The sequence below is a fragment of the Sinocyclocheilus rhinocerous genome, unplaced genomic scaffold (assembly GCF_001515625.1).
Source record: "Sinocyclocheilus rhinocerous isolate Xijiao unplaced genomic scaffold, SAMN03320098_v1.1 scaffold802, whole genome shotgun sequence".
NCBI classification, from domain to species: Eukaryota; Metazoa; Chordata; class Actinopteri; order Cypriniformes; family Cyprinidae; genus Sinocyclocheilus; species Sinocyclocheilus rhinocerous.
In genome coordinates this window covers 146,307-170,862 of record NW_015642061.1, presented here as the reverse complement: position 1 = coordinate 170,862, position 24,556 = coordinate 146,307, and the positions used below count along the sequence as shown (strand labels likewise).

The window sequence follows — 24,556 nt, the reverse complement described above, 5'->3', positions numbered from 1 at the left end:
AAGATTTTTATTAATCAAAGTATGAATTAATCAAGCATAATCAAGACGAATCTAGCCACTTATATATCCAGTTATTCTTCCATTATAAACATATATGCCTGTGTGTAAAAACAGCCTACGTGGCAGAATATCCAGACCCTCAGATGAGAAACATCTGGAAAAATAAAAGTGGGCTTTCTTTCTTTACCATAACAAGACTTGGGGGGGCCCCTTCTCTAGGGAAATATTGAATCATATGCATAAGGAAATCTGTATGGAAATATACCCATACAGAACTTCTCCACTTTATTCTTGATGATGTAATAAAGTGTATCTTCTGGCATCAAAAACCCAAGACTGAGTGTGGTTCCTCAGAGCAGCTGCTGAAGACACTACAGGGGGCGGTTCGTGCGCTTGCGTGTGCCTCAAAAGAGGGCTTACAATGACTTACAAAGATACATAACAGCTACAAGTGTATGCACTACTTGCTTTATGCAAGCACTATATAGGATAAATCACTATACAGGATTTACCCTATTATACTTTATCGACAGGAATTGATAGGTGAAACAACAAACAGCCACCCACAAATAGTCTATAAACAAAGCATCAGGCTGTCTTTGAGTTCACATGAACAACGGTTAAAGTTACTCGTCGTCAGGCTACAGAATACCATAATTCCTCCGTTCAATTAGGCCTAAGACATCGAGAGTCACGCAGACCTATAACAACCCAGCCACAACACATAATTGCGAATAACATGCCTTACCTTAACACAGAATCGACCACAGAGTCCAGCGTTTATATTTTTTCTACGAATCTTTGCGTTAACATGTACTAAACATGAGTGGAATTTGCACCGCAGCGCCCCCACACCTTGATGCTCGTGACAAGAATAGCATGTATAGTTATCTTTATTGAAGTTAATTAGGTTTAAATCGCCGTCATGCAATTTTACACATAATAATCCACGATGATCACATTACACAAAACTGAAATTGCACGTCAAAATAACACTGTCAATATTTTTTGAGACCCCCCCAAAATTTCACAAATCACGTTTTCAGGGGAGCCCATGTCTTATTAAGGGGAGCCGAGCTCCCCCTAGCTCCCCTGTAGTTCGCACCCTGAATATGCTGATTTGCTTCTCAAGAAACATTTCTGATTATTTGATGTTGAAAACAGTTGTGCTGCTTCATATTTTTGTGGATAATGTGATGCATTTAATTTTTCGGGATTCTTTGTTGAATAGAAAGTTTAAAACTAATGGTCAGATATACAAACAGTTATTTTGAATTTTAGTACAATTTTGTGAGACAAAAGAGGCTAAAAATCACCAGTTTATTTAAAATAAAACTTAATTTATCACACTGGAAATGGAAGGTCATGTCAAATGCACTGCATTGTATATGTAACAGAGGCCAGCTGGTAAGAGCTGTGCAGGTAAACCTCACTCCCCTGATCTCAAGAGGCGCATTAGCAACTGATGCTAGAGGCTGCGCTCCTTAGTGTGTTTATTTGCATGCCCGATTCCCATGCCAGAAATGCCAGTTCAAATTCTGCTCGGAGGGGGTTGAGTAGAATTGGAGGGGGTACATTGGTGCCCTGACCCGGATGGGAATGAGTTTTAGGGGGGATGAGTTTAACGGAGGCCAACTGTCGTGTCTGGTGTAGACACGGTGTAACCCTAGAGCAGTGCTTCTCAAAGTCCGGACTCCGGTTCCGGATCCGGACCCGGAGGGAATTCAGTCCAGACCCGCCTCCATTTCGTATTTCAAGAACACTAATTATTGCCTACTTTGATAAACGCATGTTAAACTTGTAAATCATGTTTAGTTTTTAAATGTCTTTTTGGAGATCGTCCGAAATGAAAGCGAAGGCGAGATATTGAAACTTTTCCTTCATGACATTTGTCGTCATGACATCCAGTCATGTGACGTTTGACATAATCGGACGACATTTCACCACTAATACGAGTAATTTTTTATTTATTTTTGTTATCACTTAGATTATGGCCATTTGACTTATAGCAGTGTCCAGTGTTTCCCATACATTGAGTTATTTGTGGCGGCCCGTCACAAATTTGCAAGTCTGTGGGAAACACTGGTGTCTGTCAGCAAACATAAACAAAAAGCATGCTTCAGAACTGTTTTGAGAAGGTGCTTTGAGCCATGTATTATTACTATGAATTAGGCTACTACTACTACTACTACTATTACCATCTTGTGCCCTGCAATAATCATTTACTCAAACTCGCTTTTATGAGATGAAAGAAAAAAAAAATCAGCCGAACATATCGGCCAAAAAAATCAGCATCATATATTGGCGTTCAGCTGCGCTGATTTCTAAATATCTGCATCGGTGTAACGAATCCAGTCCACTGAAGGCGTAGTGAGAAACCAAGTGCAGTTTTATTCAAACAAGGTGAAATCCAAACATAATCCAAACAAGATACACAGACTTGACGAGGCATGAACAGATTTGACGAGGCACAGACAGACTAGACTCACCGACAGCGGATTACAACTTCAATACACGACCAAGAACAATGACAACATGATGGCTACTTATAGCAAACAATACAGGTCACATGACAAGAACCAACCAATGAGAGGCAGGACACATGACTAAGACTACCAATCAGAACATGACACAATGAACAAGCGAACCAATGGCATGAATACATGAGGGCAAGGGAAGCATGACACAAACAGGGACCATGACTAAACTCCAAAATAAAAGACATGGAAACATGAACATACCCAAAACAGGCGTGACAATCGGCCAGAGAAAAACCTTATCGGTTGACCTCTATTGCTGACACTTAAATTAATTGTTTTGCCACTTTTGCACTTTATTTTTTCAAAAAATTTATGTTTATTTGTTATGCATGTTTTGTAATAACCAATTGTTCTGGTCCAGACCTTTGACACTGATGAAAATTCAGATTTGGACCTTTGAATGTAGACTTTGAGAACCCCTGCCCTAGAGGCTGCGGCCTTTATAGTTAGTTAGCATGTCCGCCTCCCATGCCAGAAACACTCTGAGTGAGCTGGTCGAGTAGAACCGGAGGGCTTACACATACTGCAAAAAAGATGCACGTAATCTCCTTTTTGCTCCTTCTTTCTGTTTTTTTTTTCAATGTCTTGCTTTTATCTTCTGTCCTGTAGGAATGGGTCATGGCGACAGAACCAGTACATTTTGTGGGACTCCAGAGTTTCTTGCTCCTGAGATTCTAACAGACACGTCCTACACCAGAGCTGTGGACTGGTGGGGTCTTGGTGTGCTCATTTACGAGATGCTGGTTGGAGAGGTGTGTGTTTGTGCAATATTGCGTTTTCCAGTGTTCTTTTTTTCTTGATTGAATCATAAATCTAACAAAATATACTGAAGTTCAGAAGATTTTTTTTAGTATTTTGTTTGTTTTCCTGTACCAACATCTAAACATTCTTAAATCAACATACCTTTGCAGATTCAAAGTGTTAAAATACGAAGTCTTATTTTCTGAGGAATAATCTGATAAAAATGTCTGATGCATAATCTGTGTCTGTCCAGTCACCGTTCCCAGGTGACGATGAAGAGGAGGTGTTCGACAGCATTGTAAATGATGAAGTACGTTACCCAAGATTCCTCTCCACCGAGGCCATTGGTATCATGAGACGGGTAAGACTCTTATTTTTTCCCAAAGCTGTTCTCTGATTGGCTGTGTTAGCTAACTGAAAGGCATTTCCTTGTTTTTCATTGTTAGCTGCTGAGGCGTAATCCTGAGAAACGACTGGGCTCCAGTGAGAGAGACGCAGAGGACATCAAGAAACAACCCTTCTTTAGAGTATGTAGACTTTACTTGCCACAATAATACTGAGTCCCTAAATAGATGGGGGTATGATAAAAAAAATGAGATGGGAAGAAATATTATATTTCAATACTTTTGTGTTCTCTTGCAAAATATTTGTGTTACACAGAGAAACTTTTGGTGCTTTCCACTGCACAGTATGGCTCGGCACAGCTCTGTTTACGTTTCCTCTGCAGTTTAGTACCGCTTTAGAGTGGGCGGGATTATACACATCGCCCCATCAAGCGGTTGCTAGATCCGCTCCTCGGCTATCAAGGAGAGGAACGTCTGTACTTCCTCAACAGACCACGAAACAGCCATTTTTTGGTTGTTAAAAAAAAGGTGCGCTCGCTCAAATAATTTGCGTTTGTTCAAAAAAAGTTGCGTGCGATCCTTCGATGGCGTTCCCCCAAGAAACTTTACATTTTCTCACAAAAGCATTGCTTCCCCTGAGAAATTTTGCATTTTCTCACAAAAGTATTGCATTCCCCCAAGAAATGTTACATTTTCTTACAAAAGTATTGCGTTCCCCCAAGAAACTTTACATTCTCTAACAAAAGTAGTGCTTCCCCTCAGAAACTTTGCATACTCTCACAAAAGTATTGCACTCTGAGAAAACATCTGCATTTTTCTTCACATCTCATATTTTGTTTCATTGCCATGTCCTTTTAGGGACTCCGTACAATAATGCCAAAGTTGCAATCTTAGTGATGATGTGACTTCTCTCGCTCTGTAGAATATAGACTGGGATGCGCTTTTGCAGAGGAGAGTTCCTCCTCCTTTCGTTCCTGCAGTGAAGGGAAAGGAAGATGTCAGTAACTTTGATGCTGAGTTTACGAACGAAGCGCCGACCTTGACGCCTCCTCGTGAACGCCGGACCCTATCGCGGAAAGACCAGGACTACTTCAGGGACTTTGACTATGTCTCTGACTTCTGCTAGGACACGAGTGTGCACACTGACGCTACTAGGTATGGGAGATGTGGTTCTCGCATCCTAGTCCCCATCAAGGCTGCTTGGCGTGAAGACTGACGCTTCCTCAGAGGCTTCCTGCCAATGGTACATGGGTTTGTTCAACATGAAACCATAAAGAGAGTAAGTGTACTGGGCCCATAAGAGTGATTGGACCTTGAGGAAATGACTCCATCTGACTGTAGGAGGTACATCAAACGTGAAGAGATTCAAGAATCCACATAATGTGAAGCTCTGAAAGCTGGCGGCCAAGATGTTTTGTTGCCCTGTTTGCAATGAGGCAGGATTTTCAAATGGTCAGTCAGCCTCATTCATGACATTATCCTTAGCACCAGATGCTAATGAAATCATTAATCTTGTGAATGGAGTGCTGCAGGGATGACCAATTTTTGTAGGCCAGTGCACATTTTAGCACTTCTGGTTCCATCATTGTGAAGTTAAATGTTTTATTTTTTAATGGGTTTTTGGTTAAATGTCTAAAATAAGGTCTGGGGTTAACACAAGCTCAACATATTTTCACACTTTATCTTACAACATAAAGTGCATCAATAATACCCTCTAGTCTTGAAAAAGGCAGTTGTTAACAGGTGTCTAAATGGGACTACAGAGGTTGTTGGGGACGTTACCATGTTTAAACTCATCCACTCACAAGTCGCTTGCACAGCCTCATTCCATTTATAATTGTGCTCTTGCAAACTATTCTAAATGAAACTTTCAGGGGAAAAGTTTTAAAATAATGACTGAAATAGCTACTGTAAACTGTAGTGGTGTAGTTCATTCATAGCCTACATTTAGCTGTTTACTTCTAGTGATTATATTTAGGCTTCAAAATTCATAGAATTTGTTAGATTACCATAATGAACAAAATGTGTAAAAATCATAAACTTTTGTTGGTCACAGAGCTTATTTTCTGCAATAATCCAAAAGCTAATGAAAAAAATCATACTGGGTTTTTGTGGAAGGAACCAGGGTGATGCTAACTTATGGGTTGCCGGCATACAAAAACACATCACTGCAGCGCTCTATGGGAGCTTGTTGACTAGCAGAGTACAGTTTCATGGTACTGACCCAAGTAAAATGGCTCACCGAATTCTCCCTTATCCTGTCTTTTTGTCTCCATTTTCTTTTTTGACCAATGTTTCCATATATCACACACAATCCAGAGACTGTTTACTTCTGTAATACACTCATTTAACCAGACGAGGGCGGCAGAGAGTTTGAGAGTAGTGGAAACACTGTTGTGTCAGGTCTTGGTTGTTTTGAGATCCTTGAGTTTGTATGTGTTTACTGTGTTATGAGCATGTCCCTTAATGAAAGGCAGCATCAACCTCTAGATTTGTATTTTTTAGAGATTCTGTTTTTCTTTCTCACTGAAACTCTAACTATGGAAATGCTATGCCTGAATATTACTATATTAAACAATTCAACTCTTTTGGGACAATGGAGGTCATATTTATTTATTTTTTTTCATGGTCTCTTTAATGAAATTGAAGGCAGGAGTGAAGAAATTTTTTTTTTTTTTTACCAGAGTCCAATTGTGGGAATTTTTTTTAAAATTTTTTTTAAATTAAACAGGAATTAGGATTATGAGTGTTGCAGGATGAAATTGAACAGGAGCAGAATATAAAGATCAATCCCACACAGATGTCTACAAACTAAAGGTAATATGTGAACATCCCAACACATACACATTCACATCAAATTATTTACTCCATCAACAATTTATTACGAAAATGGCAGAGTGAAGGTTGCAGGACTGTCCGTAACATCAGCAAATAAACCATTGAGCACTACTGTGAGGAACTTGCTTAAAACATAATGAAGGGATGGTTTGAAGCACTTTGAGATAATGTCTCATTATTCCCTAGAGGAGAGAAGGAGAAAGTATCCATGGAGACCAAGAGATGGAGCTGTAAAATAGGAGGTCATGTTGTTCTGTGAACAAACTACACTACTATATCTTATTCTCCCTCATGCACTGAGTCATTGTTTATTCTCCATAATTTGGCTTTTTCCAAGCAAATCACAATGCATTAAACTACAGTAACATGACATGCATTTTTACCAAAAGTGGCCTACGGCACATTAATTTCAGTTGTGGTTAAGTATCTTGCTATGGTACAATGGCCCCTTTTTACACGCTAAATATAAATCAGGGTAAGATTCAACTTGAAGAAACATTTGGATTTGATCACAAACTACGTACGCAGGTAGGCAGTGATGCGTTTGGTCATGTCGCATTTGTAGTGTAACTGCTAATGCATCTTGATGGTCATGTTAATACTTAATCATTGCAGAACGGTGGCAGTAAACTATCAGAGCTTATTTCGTCCTCAATCCTATTATCGGTCTTCACATTTTATTTGTAGTCATAAAATAAGAGACCCTAAAAAATCTCCATGAAATCCAATCAGACGTCGGCCATGAATACAAATTGGTGATTGCTTAATACCTGTCACGATCTGCGCTCGGAGGAACGAGAGAGAAACGTGGAGTACAAGCAATAGTCTTTAATCCAGGAAACACATGAGGGAATAGTCACAATGGAACACAACGAGTAGACCCGACTACTCTACTGCAAAGGCAGAGACTTAAATACAAAGGATAATGGGTTCATCGCTGCTTGCAGCTTTAATTATTATTATTATTATTATTAATTTAATAAGAAAAAAATAAATGTTTTGGCCAGTATGGACTTTAATTTTAGCAGTGATTCTCAACCAACATAATATTCAAAGACCCCATATATAAGGTAAGATATATTTATGCTGGTATTTCTGCTGTAATTATGACAAATCTGCTTGTTTTCCAAATGTTTTATTAACAGAAACTGGGAGTGGTGATATATTATCCACGATTTATTTTGTAAATCCAGACATTTTAATAACTCTTAAAACGATCAGTTTAGATTATTTTAATTTATGAATACCTTTGAATAGTGATTATGTTTTTAGCAATAATAAAAAAAAAACTGATTTTGTTTAAAAGAAGCAAAAAAATATGTTAAATGTAAGAAAAATAAACTTCATCCAAAGGGAAATGAAGATTATTTTGTGACCCCACTGATAGCTTTTTGTCTTGTTTTAAGCATTAACTCACCTAATTTTGGTCTTTTTCCCCAGACAACAAGGCTTAATTTCTTACATCTTATGGCTTCTCAAAAAATCTTGCTTTTAGAATGTTTAGATAACCAGTAATGTATAATTTTCATTAGAAAAAGAAAAGGAATTTAAAAGCGACATAACAGCAGCGGTTATGTGAAATAGGTCCTTCAAAAAAGTTTGAGAAACCCTGTAAAGAATGTGAGAGTAGAACAAGAGTAGAAAACATTTATCTTTCCACTCTTGTATTTTTCCCGGTAGTTTGTGATGATTCAATGTAAAGAGGCCACTCAGACAGACTGAAAATGCACAGTCCAAATGAACTTGCTCCAGACTAACCAAAACATCTGACGTGAGTTAATTGAACGTCATCAGAGCAGACTAAAGTGATTAAATTGCATGATGTTTTTAAATATCTCTCAATGATTGCAGCAGCTGGTTTAGATTCCTGCCTCGTTCTGCACAGGCTCAGGTGTGTTCTGGTCTCATCACATAAAATATTCTGCAGATTTATTATTTTTCCACACAGTTGCAGAAATCATAACAAAATACTGCACTCTTCATCGGAGATGATCGAGCTGGCAGTGCTGATAAAATACCTACAACGTTGTTGAACTTGTTCAAACTTTAATGTTAGAAACTAGATTTTTACAATACTAAAGTATAACAATTAGGCTTAGGGGTTTGTTCATATACTTAATCCAAATAAAAGCAGTAATCAGTATTATTTTAGTATTATTGAGATACTATTCTAGTTTTAATTAATATTTTGGATTCATTTTATTTTTTATATTTCCTGTTTTAATTTTAATCTAAGTTCAATTATTAGTTTATTTTAAATATGCCTATATAGTTTTATTAATGTTTATTTCAGTTACCATTATAGTATTTTATTATATTTTAAATTATTTTTTATATTTTGTGTTTATTTCAATGTTAAAATTTTAGTAACTCTTGTGTTTATGTCATTAGGCTATTTCTTTGTCTATATAGTTTTATTAATCACATTTTTAATTAGTTTGTAGATTTCCTGTATTCTTTTTAGTTTTAGTGTATGTATGTATGTGTGTGTGTGTGTGTGTGTGAGTGAGTGTGTGACAAGAAATGACACTTTGCTACAATGTAAAGTAGTGAGTGTACAGCTTGTATAACAGTGTAAATTTGCTGTCCCCTCAAAATAACTCGACACACAGCCATTCATGTCTAAACCGCTGGCCACAAAAGTGAGTACACCCCTAAGTGAAAATGTCCAAATTGGGCCCAAAGTGTCAATATTTTGTGTGGCCACCATTATTTTCCAGCACTGCCTTAACCCTCTTGGGCATGGAGTTCACCAGAGCTTCACAGGTTGCCACTGGAGTCCTCTTCCACTCCTCCATGACGACATCACGGAGCTGGTGGATGTTAGAGACCTTGCGCTCCTCCACCTTCCGTTTGAGGATGCCCATGCTTGGCCAATCCATCACCTTTACCCTCAGCTTCTTTAGCAAGGCAGTGGTCGTCTTGGAGGTGTGTTTGGGGTCGTTATCATGTTGGAATACTGCCCTGCGGCCCAGTCTCCGAAGGGTACATGTTGGCATTCATGGTTCCCTCAGATCGTGAAACAGCTGTGTCGTCATCAGCGCTCCTGCAGTCGCTCTGAAAAAGTTGCGCCAGCTGAGTCACCCGGCTGCTCTCGAAACGATATTGCGGTACTTTGATGCCACACGTGACAGTGACGTAGCGTCAGCGCCGGTTCAAGTCGGACAAAATTTATAACCGGCATGCACTGCTTCAAGTATATATATATATATATATATACTGTATGTGTGTGTGTGTTATTGCTAATGTTTATATTATTTCAAATAACGTTTTTTTATGTTTTAGTTTCAGTTAACTATAGTAATAGTGTTGCTTGTTTTTGTGAACACAGTAAATGAAAAACTGTTTTTCCTTGATGCTTTTTAAAACAATGTGTTTGAGCTTCTGACAATTCAAGATGTTTGTCTTGTGTGTCTGTTAACAGTAGAATAATCTGTTCATCTGCAGACAGAAGCTTGCTGTTCCAGCATGTTTCTGCTCAAGGTGAAGATAACAGCCATATTTGTTTTTCACTGATTCCAATAAATGGCTGCTCTGTTATATCTGGTAAAGTTGTTTGCACTTTTTCTCAATATATCTCTTTCAGTGTGTGTCTTTTTGTGTGATTACATCATTTTTTGTTTTCATCTTGTAGAACGAGTCCTCCAAAGTCAATTCGGCAATCAGCTGTCTTCCCTCAGACAGTTGACTATGAGGAAAAACTGTGTCCATGATCCTAAAGGACTGCTGCTCAATCTGATGGTGGGAAACTGATACTAATTATTTCTTGGCTTTATATTCTAAAATACTATGGGGTTATGTGCAAGTATTGACAATTGGTCAATTATATTTAGCAGTTCATGAATATGACTGAAGTTGACTGTTTTAGGATTCCAACAGTAGGATTCCAGTGACAAGCTTTTGCTGTGTCCATATTGAACAAGAAATTGTTGATCGATCGATTACAGAATCAGTGTGGATGAGATATCAGAAAACACGTAAAATACTGACAGTACCTTAGATGTTCATGACGTCTGTGGTGCTTTTCCATGAAATCCAGTGTTTTTCTGCATGCAAAGACATGAAAAATGCTAGCGAGAGAGATGGAAAATACAGATATAGAAAGAGATATTAAAATCTCCAAATGTTAAAAAACTCTTCATAACTATTGTTTGTTTAAATTAGTGTAAAATGAATACCAATGTCCATAAGTAACTGAAAACAAAGAAGTTGTTTTTCTTCACATAACTTTACCCATTCAGTATTAGCTTAAAATGGCAACTTTTGCATTAAGTTAGCATTAAGTGACTTACATTTTAGACACAATATTGCCTGTTTTTGTTCAATTTTGCCAACGAAAATAGTTCCAAACAAAGATCACGGCACTGTTTTGCGTCTCTGAGCAATGAACGGTGTTTACTTTTTGAATGAATCAGCTTTTTGAACGAATCGGTTGAATCTCAATGACTCACTCATTAACAGTCACTTGCTGTCACCTACTGGCGGTTTTAATTTCACATTTCGACAATTTTTTCATGTTTTAAATAATTTCAAATATCAGTATTCAATGTTTTATGTTAAAAACAAAACATTAGGCCTATTTATGCATCTGTAACTGCAGTTTAAATGCATCCATGTCCCCTCTGAGATACATTAAACTGTGTAAATATATCTAAATATCACTTCAGATGCAGATTCCAGAAATGTTTTCTTATGCTGGAACGAAAGACACTAAGTACTGGATGATCTTATTCTTACCCATAAATACAAAATGGAAGAAATAATTAAAACTAAACACAATCTTGCTACTCAAACGGTGTATGAACGTATATATATATATATATTTATCTGCTCCTTTTCCATTTTGCATTTACTTGTACCTTTACTTTCAAAACATAAGTACGTTTAATATTTAAAAAAAATACTTTTCATACTTAAGTACAATAAATATCACATACATTAAGACTTTTACTCAAGTAATATTGTAGCAACATTTTAGGTTTTTTACAGACTTAACTTAAATTCACAATAAAATATTGTATTTCATTAACTGGTGTAATGTTAATAAACCAACATATTGAAGTACTAATATTTGTTTTGAACCTTTGTAATGCACTGATAACCACCAAAAACTGGTGGTGATGAGAAAGTCACATGATGAACCAAAGCTCATCACAAACAGCTTTTCGAGCTGAGGAGGGCAATACTTATATATAGAAGGTGCACGGTGTCATTCACACAAACACTAAACCCCATCATGGTGACACACATGATACTGAAATAATGCAATAAACATTAATTTAACAACATTAGATGTAAGATTAAATCCTAATGTACACAACTGATAAGAAAAAACTAAGAAGAAACACGTTCAACAAAAAAAAAAATCAAATATGAAGTGTCATGCAGGGAATTCTGGGAGTGTCAATTTACGGTTTGTCACTGTAAATTATACAATGACTTTTTTCTTTTTCACTTCCAAAAACCGTATTTTTAACAGTATTTTACTGTAAAATTACATTAAATGTAATTACATTTATTCACCGAATATAGTATGGAAACTTACTGTTAACCAGTTAACAGGTTTTTACTGTAGCATTTTTACAGTCTTTTACTGTTAAAATCACAAGAATTTTTTTACAGTGTACTTTAAGACTTTTACTCAAGAAATATTCTAAATGGTGACTTCAACTTTTACTGGTAATATATATGTACTTTTACTTGAGTATGGCTTCCAGGTACTTTATTCACCGATGTTTATTTGGCAAATTCTTTTATCCAACACGCTATTCAGGCTGTACATGCTTTCTGGAAATCAGCTGTCGAACCCACATTCTTAACACTGAGTTACTGCTAATACAGGGCTTCGGTTATATACTGTTGCCGTGGAGACAAGAACAGGCAATAGCATGAAATTTTGTAAAAGGTTCACTTTAGGAAGCTTTAGTGGTGCCAAACCCTCACCGGCTCTTCTGTGAAACAAACAACATCTAATCCAATGAAATATGTCACTTTGACCAAAAAGAAAATAATAACTAAAACACTGGTCTAATTAGAAAAGTCCATTGCTGGATGAAGTCAATTATTTCTTACTGTCAGCAACAAACCAAGAGAATTAAGCCAAGTGTTTAGTTGAATTGTGATGAACGCTTTGAAGTAAATGGCATTATGAATGAATGATTTTGTGTTTATCAATCACTGTGTGCAGAATTAACAGGAACAATCAGTTAAATTAATGCTTGGTAGATTTAATGATAACAAAAAAAAAAGTACCATGGTATTACCATGATGTTTTGGATGTTACCATGATAATGCCTTTGGCATATACTTAATTAAAGTTCTTCATTATCATCTGATCATCTACTATATCTCCTATATAACTGTACCATAGTACCACCACAGTACTTTTTTGTCAGATAAAAAAATCTCACAAAATGTAATCGTGTTATGGCTTTTCCAGCGCTCACATCTCAATCTTTCTCTCCCTCAGTTCAAACAGCAAAATTAATTTTAACTATAACAAAAATACCAAAAGTACCGTAATCAGGGCCGTATTAACCATTGGGCTAGGCGGGGTTGAAGCCCCAGGCCCGAGCAAGGAGGGGGCCCGTGATTGGCTGTGGAGTAGATTGACTGGAGCGGCGATCGCCAAAAGCCACTATGCCCCCCACTTATTAGCGCTGTTATTTAGTTGAGTTTTTCCGTAAATTCCATGCATTATTTGAAATTGAAACATAGTCTGAATTTGGTTTAGGCCTACCAATAAAATGCATTTATTCTATATTTGACTTTTGAACGATATGTGCACGTGTCTATCAGGTGATCGCTGCCCAGTATGTCTGCATTCACCTCCACTCTTCACTTCGTTCTGGAGTAATCTGGAAATGGTCGCGCAAAGAACAATATTCGATAATTGAAACGTAAAGTCTGAATTTGGTTTACCAATCAAATGCATTTATTCTATATTTGACTTTTGAACGATATGCGCACGTATCTATCAGGTGATTGCTGCCCAGTATGTCTGCATTCACCTCCACTCTTCACTTCGTTCTGGAGTAATCTGGAAATGGTCGCGCAAAGAACAATATTCGATAAGTAAAAATGTCAGCAATTCTGAGAGAAAGGGGCTCAAAAAATTAAAAACTTCAAATTCAAACAACAGAAAAAAAACATGAGTTAGTCAGTAAAAAGGTTAATTTACCAAAGCTAATGATGGAGTGGAAGTTGTTGGAACAGCAAGTGAACTGGGCACATTAAAAACACAGTGTCATCGCCCACACAGATTTTTGGTTAGTTTGATTATTAACTGGATGTATATTGTTTTTGTGTTTGAACAAACTCTATTCATTTAAGGGTTGGGAGATAATCCGGTAGAAATATATCAATCATTATGCACGTTATGATGTAGGCTAAGCTTATCATTTAAACACGTTTTAAATTAAGCAGGTTTAAAAACAAATGGTTTAAACTAGGGCTGCACGATTATGACAAAAATCATAATTGTCGATTATTCCCTTGAAATTGTAATTGCGATTATTAATTACGATTATCACAATTTACATTGAATGATGTTTATACCATTGTTTGATGCAACTGCATGCCGTATTTTTATATGAAAATAAACAAGCTGAAAACACTCTAACTGAAAAACCTTTAGTGCTTTTCTATAGTATTAAGCCTCAAATGTCAACTATACATCGGATTTGTTTCTTCTTTAAATTATAAAAAAAGTAAAAATATGAATGTTTATAATGTTATACTAAAACTAAAACTAAAACAATGGAAAAACCCTTAAGATAACATGTAGAAAGAAAGAAACATATCTTAAGCATGCAGAATAACATAAGTGGACTTTGAACGATTAATTGCCGCTTTGAACGATTACGTAATTGTGGCATCCATAATTGTAATTGCGATTAGAAATTCGATTAATTGTGCAGCCCTAGTTTAAACTGTAAATACGTGCATTATGACGATTTCAGCCTGATATGCGTGGCGCGCACCTGCTCGTATAGCAACTGACTAAACTTTCGCTCCTTGTGCTTAAACGTTCAAATATACATAGTTATGTGTCAAAATACCCGTCTTTGCGAGTATCCTCGTAAACACAGTTATTTGTGTCTTAAATGAACGTTAATAATTAAAGATAAAGCATGTGTGTAGTGGTAGGCTATATGAGATCCTGGATTATATGATGAGATCTTAAAAGGATAGTTCACACAAAAATGAAGATACTGTCATCATATACTTACCCTCAAATTGTTCTAAACCTCTATTAATTTATTTTTTCTCCTCAACATAAAAGAAGATATTTTGAAGAATGATCGTAACCAGTTTCTGGTCCCCACTGACTCCAATAGTGTTTTTTTGTTTTTCATATATGGAAGTTGTGAGGGCCCAGCAACTGTTTGGTTACCAGTATTGTTCCAATTATATTCTTTTGCGTTTAACAGCAGAAGGAATCTCACACAGGTTTAGAACAACAACAGAGTTTTAATTTTTGGGTGAGCTATTCCTCTAAAGCAGCCTTATATATCTGCTGTTGCCATTTGTGTCAGTGATGTAAATCAAACATCAGAAAGAAAATCACTTACTGTCCTTGACTGAATCACTTTTGTAAAATAAATAAGAATGAATGTATATTTAATTTATACAGTGAAGACTATTCAGTCTATTTGTAAATTTTCTTTATACAATATAATATTTATTATTCAGTGCTTAAAGTTTTTCCAAGTAGGCCGATTTTTTATGATCTTTGTTCTGTTGTAGCCTAATTTGTGACTGTTTACTTGTCTTTACTTTATTTTTACTTAGGCTAGTATTATTTTTTTGTGATAGTGAAATTGGTAACAATAATTATGAAATTTCAGTGCATGAAGAATTTGATATAAGAATATAGAATATATATCATTATTGTGATGGGGGGCCTGCAGTAAGTCAAAGCCCCGGGGGCCCAGTACGGTCTTAATGCGGCCCTGACCGTAGTATTGCCAGGATGACTGGATACCCAGATAGCACTTACACTCCGCATTTACATCTGGAAGACGTATTTTTTTAGAGTGTTTGCTCATCTGCAATACGTCTATAGGACGTTTCCTATCAGATGTCAAATAGACGTCTATTAGATGTCTTTAAGATGTTTATGATTTAGAATGTATGTAAAACTGACATCTTACATTCATCTGTCAGATGTTTGTACACAGCAGAGGCTTTCCAGATCAAGCAATCTTTAACACACATCTTGCAGACGTACGTGTGCTATCTGGGTATGGTACGGTAAGTTACCAATCAAAACATGTCATTAAAATCTTAGCTACTACACTATTACATTACCACCACAGTACTTTTTGTCCCAAAAAAAAAACGGGGCTTCTCTCACTTTTGGTTTCTAAGTTGTCCTGTTCACACACACACACACACACACAAATAGTTTTGTTTAAAATGTCCCTAAGTGTAATTGCGACCAGTGGCGGCTCGTGGGTTTTAAAATAGAGGAGGCACACTAATTGTATTGGTCTGGGATCCCTGCCGATTATTATTATAATTTGCTTAACCACTTTAAAATGGCTTTTTGGTTGCTTTTAGTCAGAAAACGTAAAGGAAACGACACACATACAGCAAGATAATATAATTTCACTTACCTGACCTATCACTTGAAGCAAACATCCATCCCTATTTAAAAGTCTGTGTTAAAAGAGAGCTGCCTGTTGCGCCATTTAATTAAGCCGACTGCTGTAGCCTATATCCAGCTTAGGCTGTTTTCCCTAAATTTGTATATATACTGTTTGAATGACAGCTTGGTAAATCTGTTGGCGATCAAATATTCAATATCGCTACTCATCATAAGTACTTGGTACATTATCAGCGCAGCAACAGACGTTCAAACTAATATCACGTAAGTTACGTCTCTTTGATGATTGGTACCAACGGAGGCATGAGAGCTCACCTCTCCCCTGGCCTCCCCCTCCCCTTCTCTATCATTAGCGGTTGCAATTACATCAGCAGATTTGGCATATTAGCGATAGAAAAGCAGCGCTTTCACGTTATGGTATTACAACTGTGAAATTACAAACAAAAAATACACATTCTGAGACATGAACTGAAATGAATTGTGAATTTTATTAACATTAAATCGTCCTCCTCCCATTTTCACCTCAAAATTATGGGGAAGCTGTGCCTCCCCCGACGAGCCGCCACTGATTGCGACGTGTCTTTACCTATTTTTCGACGCTCACATTTTTCTCTTCCTCAGTTCAAACAGCGAAATTAATTTTAACTATAACAAAAAATACCAAAAGTACTGTAGTATTACCATGATGACTGGATATGGTACAGTACCAATCAAAATATGTCATTAACATCTTACTACATCACTATATTACCACCACAGTAGTTTTTGTAAAAAAAAAAAGTTTTCTCTCACTTTTTCGTTTCCAAGTTGTCCTGTTCACACCAAAAACATAGATTTTTTAAAAATGTTTGACTAAGTGTAATCGCGACGTGTCTTTATATACCTGTTTTTCGACGCTCGCATCTCAGTCTTTCTCTCCTCAGTTCTGCGCGCGGGAAAGTTCTTCCCGCCTCCAGCGCGCGCGTCTCCCCACCGCTCGGCCCCGCCCCCCTCTGAACTACATCAGCTGACCCGAACTTTTATCACCCCATCAGAAGACACGAATCAAGCTATACCAACTCTTCTGCGCTGTCCATTCAGGGTCCAGTCCACGGTCTGATGCTGCTGTCCTGTCCTCTGCTGGGGGTCTCGAGTAAACAGGCGGATCAGTGAATTCATTTGGGTCCAAGCCTAGCTGCAGGTGAGTTTAGGAGGAACTGAATATTATGAATATTTAAAATATGAAATTATATTTTGCTGAAGTGGTATTCGTTTACTAAATTGAGCTTAGAATTGAAGAGTTCAGATGCAAAAGCCCCTAAATGCCGTCTGAAATTTTCTTCTAAAATTAGCATTTTATCAGGCTCCTATGTTTATTTTCAGTTATTTCACTTTAATGGCAATGGAAAGAACCTATATCCATTGCATTAAGGTGAAATTACTGAACCTACACATATATGAGCTACTAAAAAAAAAAAAAACTAACACTAGCTTTCTAATCTTTTTGTATTCTATTCTATCTGTTTTGTTTGTATTTATTATATAATTTTAAAAACCCTTGGTACGTGTACTGTGTTAAGCTAACTGAGACTTGTTATAGCACTTGTGTATCTTTGCTCTTTTGTTGATTTTGATTGCTTCCATTGTCCTCATTTGTAAGTCGCTTTGGATAAAAGCGTCTGCTAAATGACTAAATGTGAATGTAAATATGAGCCTGATAAAAATACACTCATTTTAGAACAAAATTTCAAACGGCACTTTGAGGCTTTTGCATCTGAACTCTTCAGTTTTTTTTTTATTATTTTATAAATTAATGGGTATAATTAGTATGCAGAACATGTGTTGGGCACAAAATATAGGGACAGTTTGTGTAGTTACACTGAAAAATGGTTTTTATGAGCTTATGATTTAAAATAAATATAGTTAAAGTCATTTAAAAAAAACATTATCTGAATATTGAGGTTCTGGCTTAATTTCCTTCTGTCTCTGCATCTCTGTCTTTCTCACTTTCACATCCCTCAGTTCATGTTGGAGTAAGACTGAATTCTGTCTGAAATCTGAGAAGTGCTGAAGGATGATGCCCTGGAAAGGCGGTGCTCTAGTTTTCCTCCTGCTGGCTGTGGTCGCAACTGCAGGTAAAACTCACTTGAAAATGTCCAAGGGGTCACTCGGTCACAATACAAAAGATTATAAAGCTGTGGTTTCAGTTGTTTCGGTAATGCAGGTGAAAGAGAGAGCAGCCAGACACATTTCTCAAGGCTGCATGTGAAAGCTTGCGTAGATGTGTGGTGCTTTTGTGTGAATGCATTAACAGTGTCCTGCACCGTGTATGAAGGGAGTGCGAGTTTCATTTGCGTCTCTGAGTTGAACGTAAACTGTTACGTTTAATACGCATGAGTAAGTATTAGCATGTGTGTGTTTTGGAGTACTGTGACGTACCATGGTACAGTAATCAGATGTAATATATGATACTGTATAAATACAATATTAATAATTACATATCATGGGACTGTAAGATTTAAAAACTTAGCACAAAAAAAACTAAATTAAAATATAAATATTAGATGAAAACTTAAATCAAATGAAAATTAGACATGTTGTCCTGGCAGCTACTTGAAATAAGTTTAAGCTGAATCACCAAAATTAATAACTTGGGGTTAATAATTAGGGAAAAAAGCTATAAAAAGTTAAATAAATTAAACCTAAATCGTAGTAATATATATATATATATATATATATATATATATACAAGTATATGTATATATATATTTTTTAAGCTGATTTAAAAATGAACAAAAATTAAAAAAGAACATCAAAGTACTACAAATTAAATTAAAATGAAAATTGTAAAATATAAATATATAAGCTATTTCATAAACTAATACAAATGACAAAAGCACATAAAATTGCTAAGATTAAAACTAAGATGTCAGAAACTGAACACATGATATTATAAAAAAATAAAATGATATAAAAATAAAAACTAATTCAAAATATTAATAAAAACTATAATATTGTTTAAAATAATACTGAAATAGCACTGATATTAGGCTATCAATGATAGCAAATTCTTTGGTTTCAATGAAAGAAAATACAGCACTAACACATTGTTCTGAAAGTTTTTGTTCAGTGATGTCATGAACTGCCTTTGTTTTTATTTTGTACTGTTCTGTGAGGTCCACTTATCATGTTATCAAGATTTTTTACATAAAAAAATATCATAATTTAGAAGTAATAAGCTATCTTCTGTACTGTTTTAAACCCCCTTCATCAGAACGCTCTGTTTGAATAGGTGTGGAGGATTGTAGACTCGGAAGTAAATGTCCACTACTATGATTGGTTACAAGTTGTGTATGTTTGACAGCGTACATTCCTCATGGACACTGCTGTGATTTAGGTCAAAAATGCATAAAAAACTCAATAAATATCAAACGATCTGTAAGAAAACACAAAGCACTAGTGAACACATAATGAAAACAGTTACTCACACTTGTGTTGCAATATTATCTTCAATTCAATTCATTTCAAGTTTATTTGTACAGCGCTTTTCACGATACAATCGTTGCAAAGCAACTTTACAGCAAATTAAGTTTCTACAATATTTAGTCGTAGCTTATCAGTGGTGACTGTCAGTTTATGTACATATGGCAGAAATGTACGGAAAAATCAATTAAAGAAGTAATCAAACAGACGATGAACACTATTAACAGCAATTATTATATGATGCAATCAAACTTATAGCAAAATGTGGTAGTTCTGTATGTTGTTTCAGGGTTGGCATCATCTGAGGTCCTCTGAGGGGTTGGCATCATCTCTTCTCAGGTGTTCTGGATCCAGACTGAAGCTTGTGTAAATCCTAGTTACCACGGGATGTCAAACAAATAGAGACATAATTAGCGTAGCTGCTGTTCCAACCAACCAAAATGTATTTGTTTAACCCAAGCTAAAGAATAATAATGTGCATTTGATCAAATATAACTGCAGTACAAGATTATGAGATGCATTATTTGAATGCTTGGCCAAAGAGATGTGTCTTTAATCTAGATTTAAACAGAGAGAGTGTGTCTGAACCCCGAACATTATCAGGAAGGCTATTCCAGAGTTTGGGAGCCAAATTATCTTCATTAAAAATAAAGTTCATTCACTCTTTCCTAACGCTGAGATCAGAAGGAAGGCAACGCAAACACTTGCCTTGTCCAAATACCCACACTTGCGGTCTTGGCCACTTGAGGGTGTGTGCACGCGACAAGAAGTAAGTGCACAATACTGTCCCAAGTCTTAAAAACACCAAAGCGCAGTGCCCTTAATTTGAAGTGCTATTCGAAGCTTAGCGTATCCCTTTATGCATCATGTTCTGGAGATAAATTGTGAGACTTTTTTGCCAAGACCTCGCAAGAGGCCACGGAAACCTTTCCAATGTAAGTTAAATATTAATATTAATTAAATATTACATATAATTTGGTAGTAAAACAGTGTTGCACGTTTTATTTGTGCGAAGATGAGAATATTTGTTTTGTACAACAATTTTTATCACTTAATTAGAAGCATCACAAATTAAATTGTGTAATCTGTTATAGGCAGGGATTAAATTGGGCCGGGGCTGTCCGGGGCTGAGCCCCGGCACATAGGCTTACCCTGGTAACTGAATGAGAGTCCAAACAGCTGATTAAAAATAAATAAATATATATAAAAAAATATATTTTTAACTTTGCTCCTGGCCAAACTACTAGTCCATAATCCATAATAATGCTTCCTCCAGTGAAAAAGCCCATCCCCTGTTGTCCTCTCACATCAAATCAAAATCCACCCACATCTTGCAGATTTCTCTCCTGATTCAGATGAGATGACTTTTTCATTGGAGAAAGCAATATTATGGATAGTAGTTTAGCTGGAAGCAACAGTTTAAAGTAAAAAAAATGTCTTGATGGATTGGTTTCTTGCAAACACGCAGCTTTTGGCTTCACAAGACATTAATTGTTGGACTGGAGTGGTGTGGATTATTGTGATATTTTTATCAATAGGCTTACCCTGGTAACTCATCAGAGGACTTTCCTTGTACATTTTCAACATTATAGGCTATAGTTTTAAACACTTTACTCATTCTTACTAATTCAAGCAATGATATGACGCAGGTGTGTTTATATGTATCTCTGAAAAGAACCGAGTGTTTTCAAAAAGTTTTGATTGCATTTAAAATTTATCTGATAAAGGAGCATTCATGAGCGCAGCGCTGCTTTGTGTACAGCCGTTTCTGGGGAAACCGCTATATGTTTGACGTTCCAAAAGCGCCTCCTACTGGCAGAGAATCAAATTGGATTTTCAATTTGTTCTGCTGTTCCCCCATCCACCCATATAACCCTGTTTTAAATTAATATAATAATTTATACTTCTGACTCGTCTCTTTTCTTAAAAAATGGTTTAAAGACTGAAATGTGAGGTTTATTATTTTAGATATTTTTTGTTTTTGTGAAAACCTGTATCTCAACTGTAATTAAATCATGTTTTTTTATAGTACAATGACCTCTTATATGTCAAAAGATCAAGGGAATCCTGGTTTCTCAGTTTATGACCCCTTTAAGTCATCTCTGTGTGTGTCAGTGTCCAGCAGAGAGCTGCAGTGCTCCATGTGGCCTGTGGGGGTGCTGCATCCAGTGCAGGCTCAACTGGAGCGCTTTGAGGCGGGACCAGGTTGTGCAGCCAGAGAGGGTGGAGCTAAAGAGACCCATGTGATTTCTGTGGGCAAAGCCTCCAACAAACAAGTATGAGACATTCGTCCGCTGGTATTTTTCCAGTTGGTGTCCAAACGTCACATTTGGTTGTCCTGTCCGCAGATAACGGTAGTGTTAAGACCTTTGACCGTCTCTCTGCCCGTCAACCGGCCGGTGATTCTGGTGCTGAGCTCCCGGCATGCCGTGCATTGGGTGTTGGAAAATGAAGGACTGTCGCACAACATCAACGTGCTGGTGCAGGTGGGTGATATTGCTTATCGTCCGACACTGACTCACTGATCTGACTGTTTAATTTATTTTTTCAAAGTTCACCCAAAAATAAAAAACTTGCTATAAAAATTTACTCCCGCTCAGGCATTTCAAGATGTAGATGAGTTTGTTTGTTTATGGGAACAGATTTAGAGAAATGTAGCATAATTTAGCAATATATCACTTTCTCAGCAGTGGATCCTCTGCAGTGAATGGGTGCCATCAGAATGAGAGTCCAAACAGCTGATTAAAAATAAATAAATATATATAAAAAAATATATTTTTAACTTTGCTCCTGGCCAAACTACTAGTCCATAATCCATAATAATGCTTCCTCCAGTGAAAAAGCCCATCCCCTGTTGTCCTCTCACATCAAATCAAAATCCACCCACATCTTGCAGATTTCTCTCCTGATTCAGATGAGATGACTTTTTCATTGGAGAAAGCAATATTATGGATAGTAGTTTAGCTGGAAGCAACAGTTTAAAGTAAAAAAAATGTCTTGATGGATTGGTTTCTTGCAAACACGCAGCTTTTGGCTTCACAAGACATTAATTGTTGGACTGGAGTGGTGTGGATTATTGTGATATTTTTATCAACTGTTTGAACTCTCATTCTGATGGCACCCATTCACTGCAGAGGATTCATGTGATTTATGATAAATTACTCCAAATCTGTTCCCATTAAGAAACAAACTCTTCTGCTTCTTGGATGGCCTTTTTTGTTTATTAATGTGAAGCTGTTTTGAAACGATTTATATTGTATAAAGAACTATAGAAACAAATTTTGACTTAATTTTGTCGCTTTGTATTGCATTTTGCTTTTCATATCGACAGAAAACTTATTTGAAACTGGATTTTTTTTGTCTGGTTAGAAAGTATTGCAGTTCACCAGGCAATAAAACATAAACAGTATGTAATTTTGTGTATTTTTGTGACTTTGGGGGCCCCTACAGTTAAATAAATGTAATTCACTGTGGTAAACATATAGACTTAACTGGTGAGTAGGAGTTTATAGCTCTACACATGCATTTGTTGCTGCCAAAAGCAATTCACCCTTTTCGCGGACATTCGTACCCGCTCAACAAACTTATAACTGCCATAACAGACATTTGGGCGGGAACACGGGAAAGAAAGATGCCATTTGGTTTATTATGTTGAAACTGGTATTTTACCTTTTAAAAAATAAACTTCCGTACAGTTGCCTTAATTAGAGAAACATTTAATCTAGGCCTTCACCTGCTCTCCCAGGTGTCTCTCAACTCCACGGCCGTCTCTTCGAGCTTGTCCATCCGCGTGACGCAGGTTCCGTCTCTGCCATGGCGGCCACGAGTCCTGCTGCGCTGGATCCTAAAGCGTCATGCCACTGTCTCGTCACTCACGAACACTGTACGCGCCAACCGTGTTTACCTCCGTCTGGGAGAGGGTAAAAGCACATACACGTCCTTTCATTCAAATTGTTTGAAAATTGGGGTTTGCTTTATTTTGTCTTCATTTCCATTCCGTCTGGACTCCAGATGCCAGCATGCCGAGTGAGTGCCGCCTGCGGTCTCCGTTTCTGTCCCAAAACTATCTGGCCTCAGAGCTGCAGGAGCAGGAGATTCACGGCTGCGTCCCGTCAGACCAGCCCTCGGAGATGGAGGTCCACATCATCCGCCTGTGGTCCTCAGGATCCGACCTGTGCGGGTGAGTCAAGCTCTCGAGTCTGAGTGGAGAAGCGGACACTGAGTGCATCAGGTTTATAAAGACGGACAAATAGAGATTCAAGAGTGAATTTAAAAAAGCTTTTTAAATTTCAGTTGTTACAGCCTATATTACAAAGAAAACGTCTCAGGTTACCCATGTAACCATGGTTCCCTGAGAAGGGGAACGAGACACTGCGTCCCCTAGAGGACACTTTGGGGAACGCCCTCAGCGTGACCGGTGTCTGAAGTGCATGTGGAAACACGACAATGAACTTGTCATTGGCCTATGACGTGCTACTGGTGCGACCAAGAGTATAAAAGGGCACCTGTAGCACACGACATCAGCTTCTTGTCTGAAGGAGACGTGCACAGGAATGCCTGAAGCATGGCAAGGGGACGCAGTGTCTTGTTACCCTTCTCAGGGAACCATGGATACATGGGTAACCTGAGACGTTCCCTATCGAATGGGAACTCGCACTGCGTCCCCTAGAGGACACTTTGGGGAATGAATACCCACGCCGCCATGCTGAGGGAATGAGTGCCTTATCGGCAGGCATAAGCCAGGAACTCTTAAGTCCTTATCCCCAGAAACACACCAGCAACTGCCAACACACTGTAAGGGTCAGAGTTGATGTGGGCCAGTCACAGTCACCCATCAACGTACAGTTTTACGTTTCACAACCCTAAGTGCAAAAAGAGGCCTTATTGCACAACAGTGCTAGGAATAAGCTTCCCAGACGTTAGTATCTTGAGGGTCACAGCAGGAGTGGGACGCGAGTCGCGGAATAGCCCACCATCTCCGCATACCTCTCATCTGTGAGCGCAAAACAGAGGGAACCCCC

At 37.3% G+C, this 24,556-nt stretch overlaps 2 protein-coding genes across 5 annotated transcripts in view; both read left to right on the top strand.

Annotated features, from left to right (window-relative positions):
• LOC107755614 (serine/threonine-protein kinase N1-like) overlaps positions 1-5,197 on the top strand; it is a 35,302-nt gene extending 30,105 nt beyond the window's left edge. For all 4 annotated transcript variants that reach the window (XM_016572506.1, XM_016572504.1, XM_016572505.1 and 1 more), the window contains exons 19-22: positions 3,150-3,292; positions 3,535-3,642; positions 3,728-3,808; positions 4,548-5,197. In XM_016572506.1, coding sequence (XP_016427992.1) covers positions 3,150-3,292; positions 3,535-3,642; positions 3,728-3,808; positions 4,548-4,751 — 536 coding nt within the window. In that variant the 3' untranslated portion in view covers positions 4,752-5,197. The remainder of the gene's footprint in view (positions 1-3,149; positions 3,293-3,534; positions 3,643-3,727; positions 3,809-4,547) is intronic.
• Positions 5,198-17,153: 11,956 nt separating this feature from the next.
• The window catches only part of LOC107755613 (transforming growth factor beta receptor type 3-like), a 21,677-nt gene continuing 14,274 nt past the window's right edge, over positions 17,154-24,556 (top strand). The window contains exons 1-6 of the mRNA XM_016572502.1: positions 17,154-17,253; positions 18,075-18,187; positions 21,651-21,811; positions 21,884-22,021; positions 23,281-23,455; positions 23,547-23,715. Of these exons, the coding sequence (XP_016427988.1) occupies positions 18,127-18,187; positions 21,651-21,811; positions 21,884-22,021; positions 23,281-23,455; positions 23,547-23,715 (704 nt within the window). The 5' untranslated portion in view covers positions 17,154-17,253; positions 18,075-18,126. The remainder of the gene's footprint in view (positions 17,254-18,074; positions 18,188-21,650; positions 21,812-21,883; positions 22,022-23,280; positions 23,456-23,546; positions 23,716-24,556) is intronic.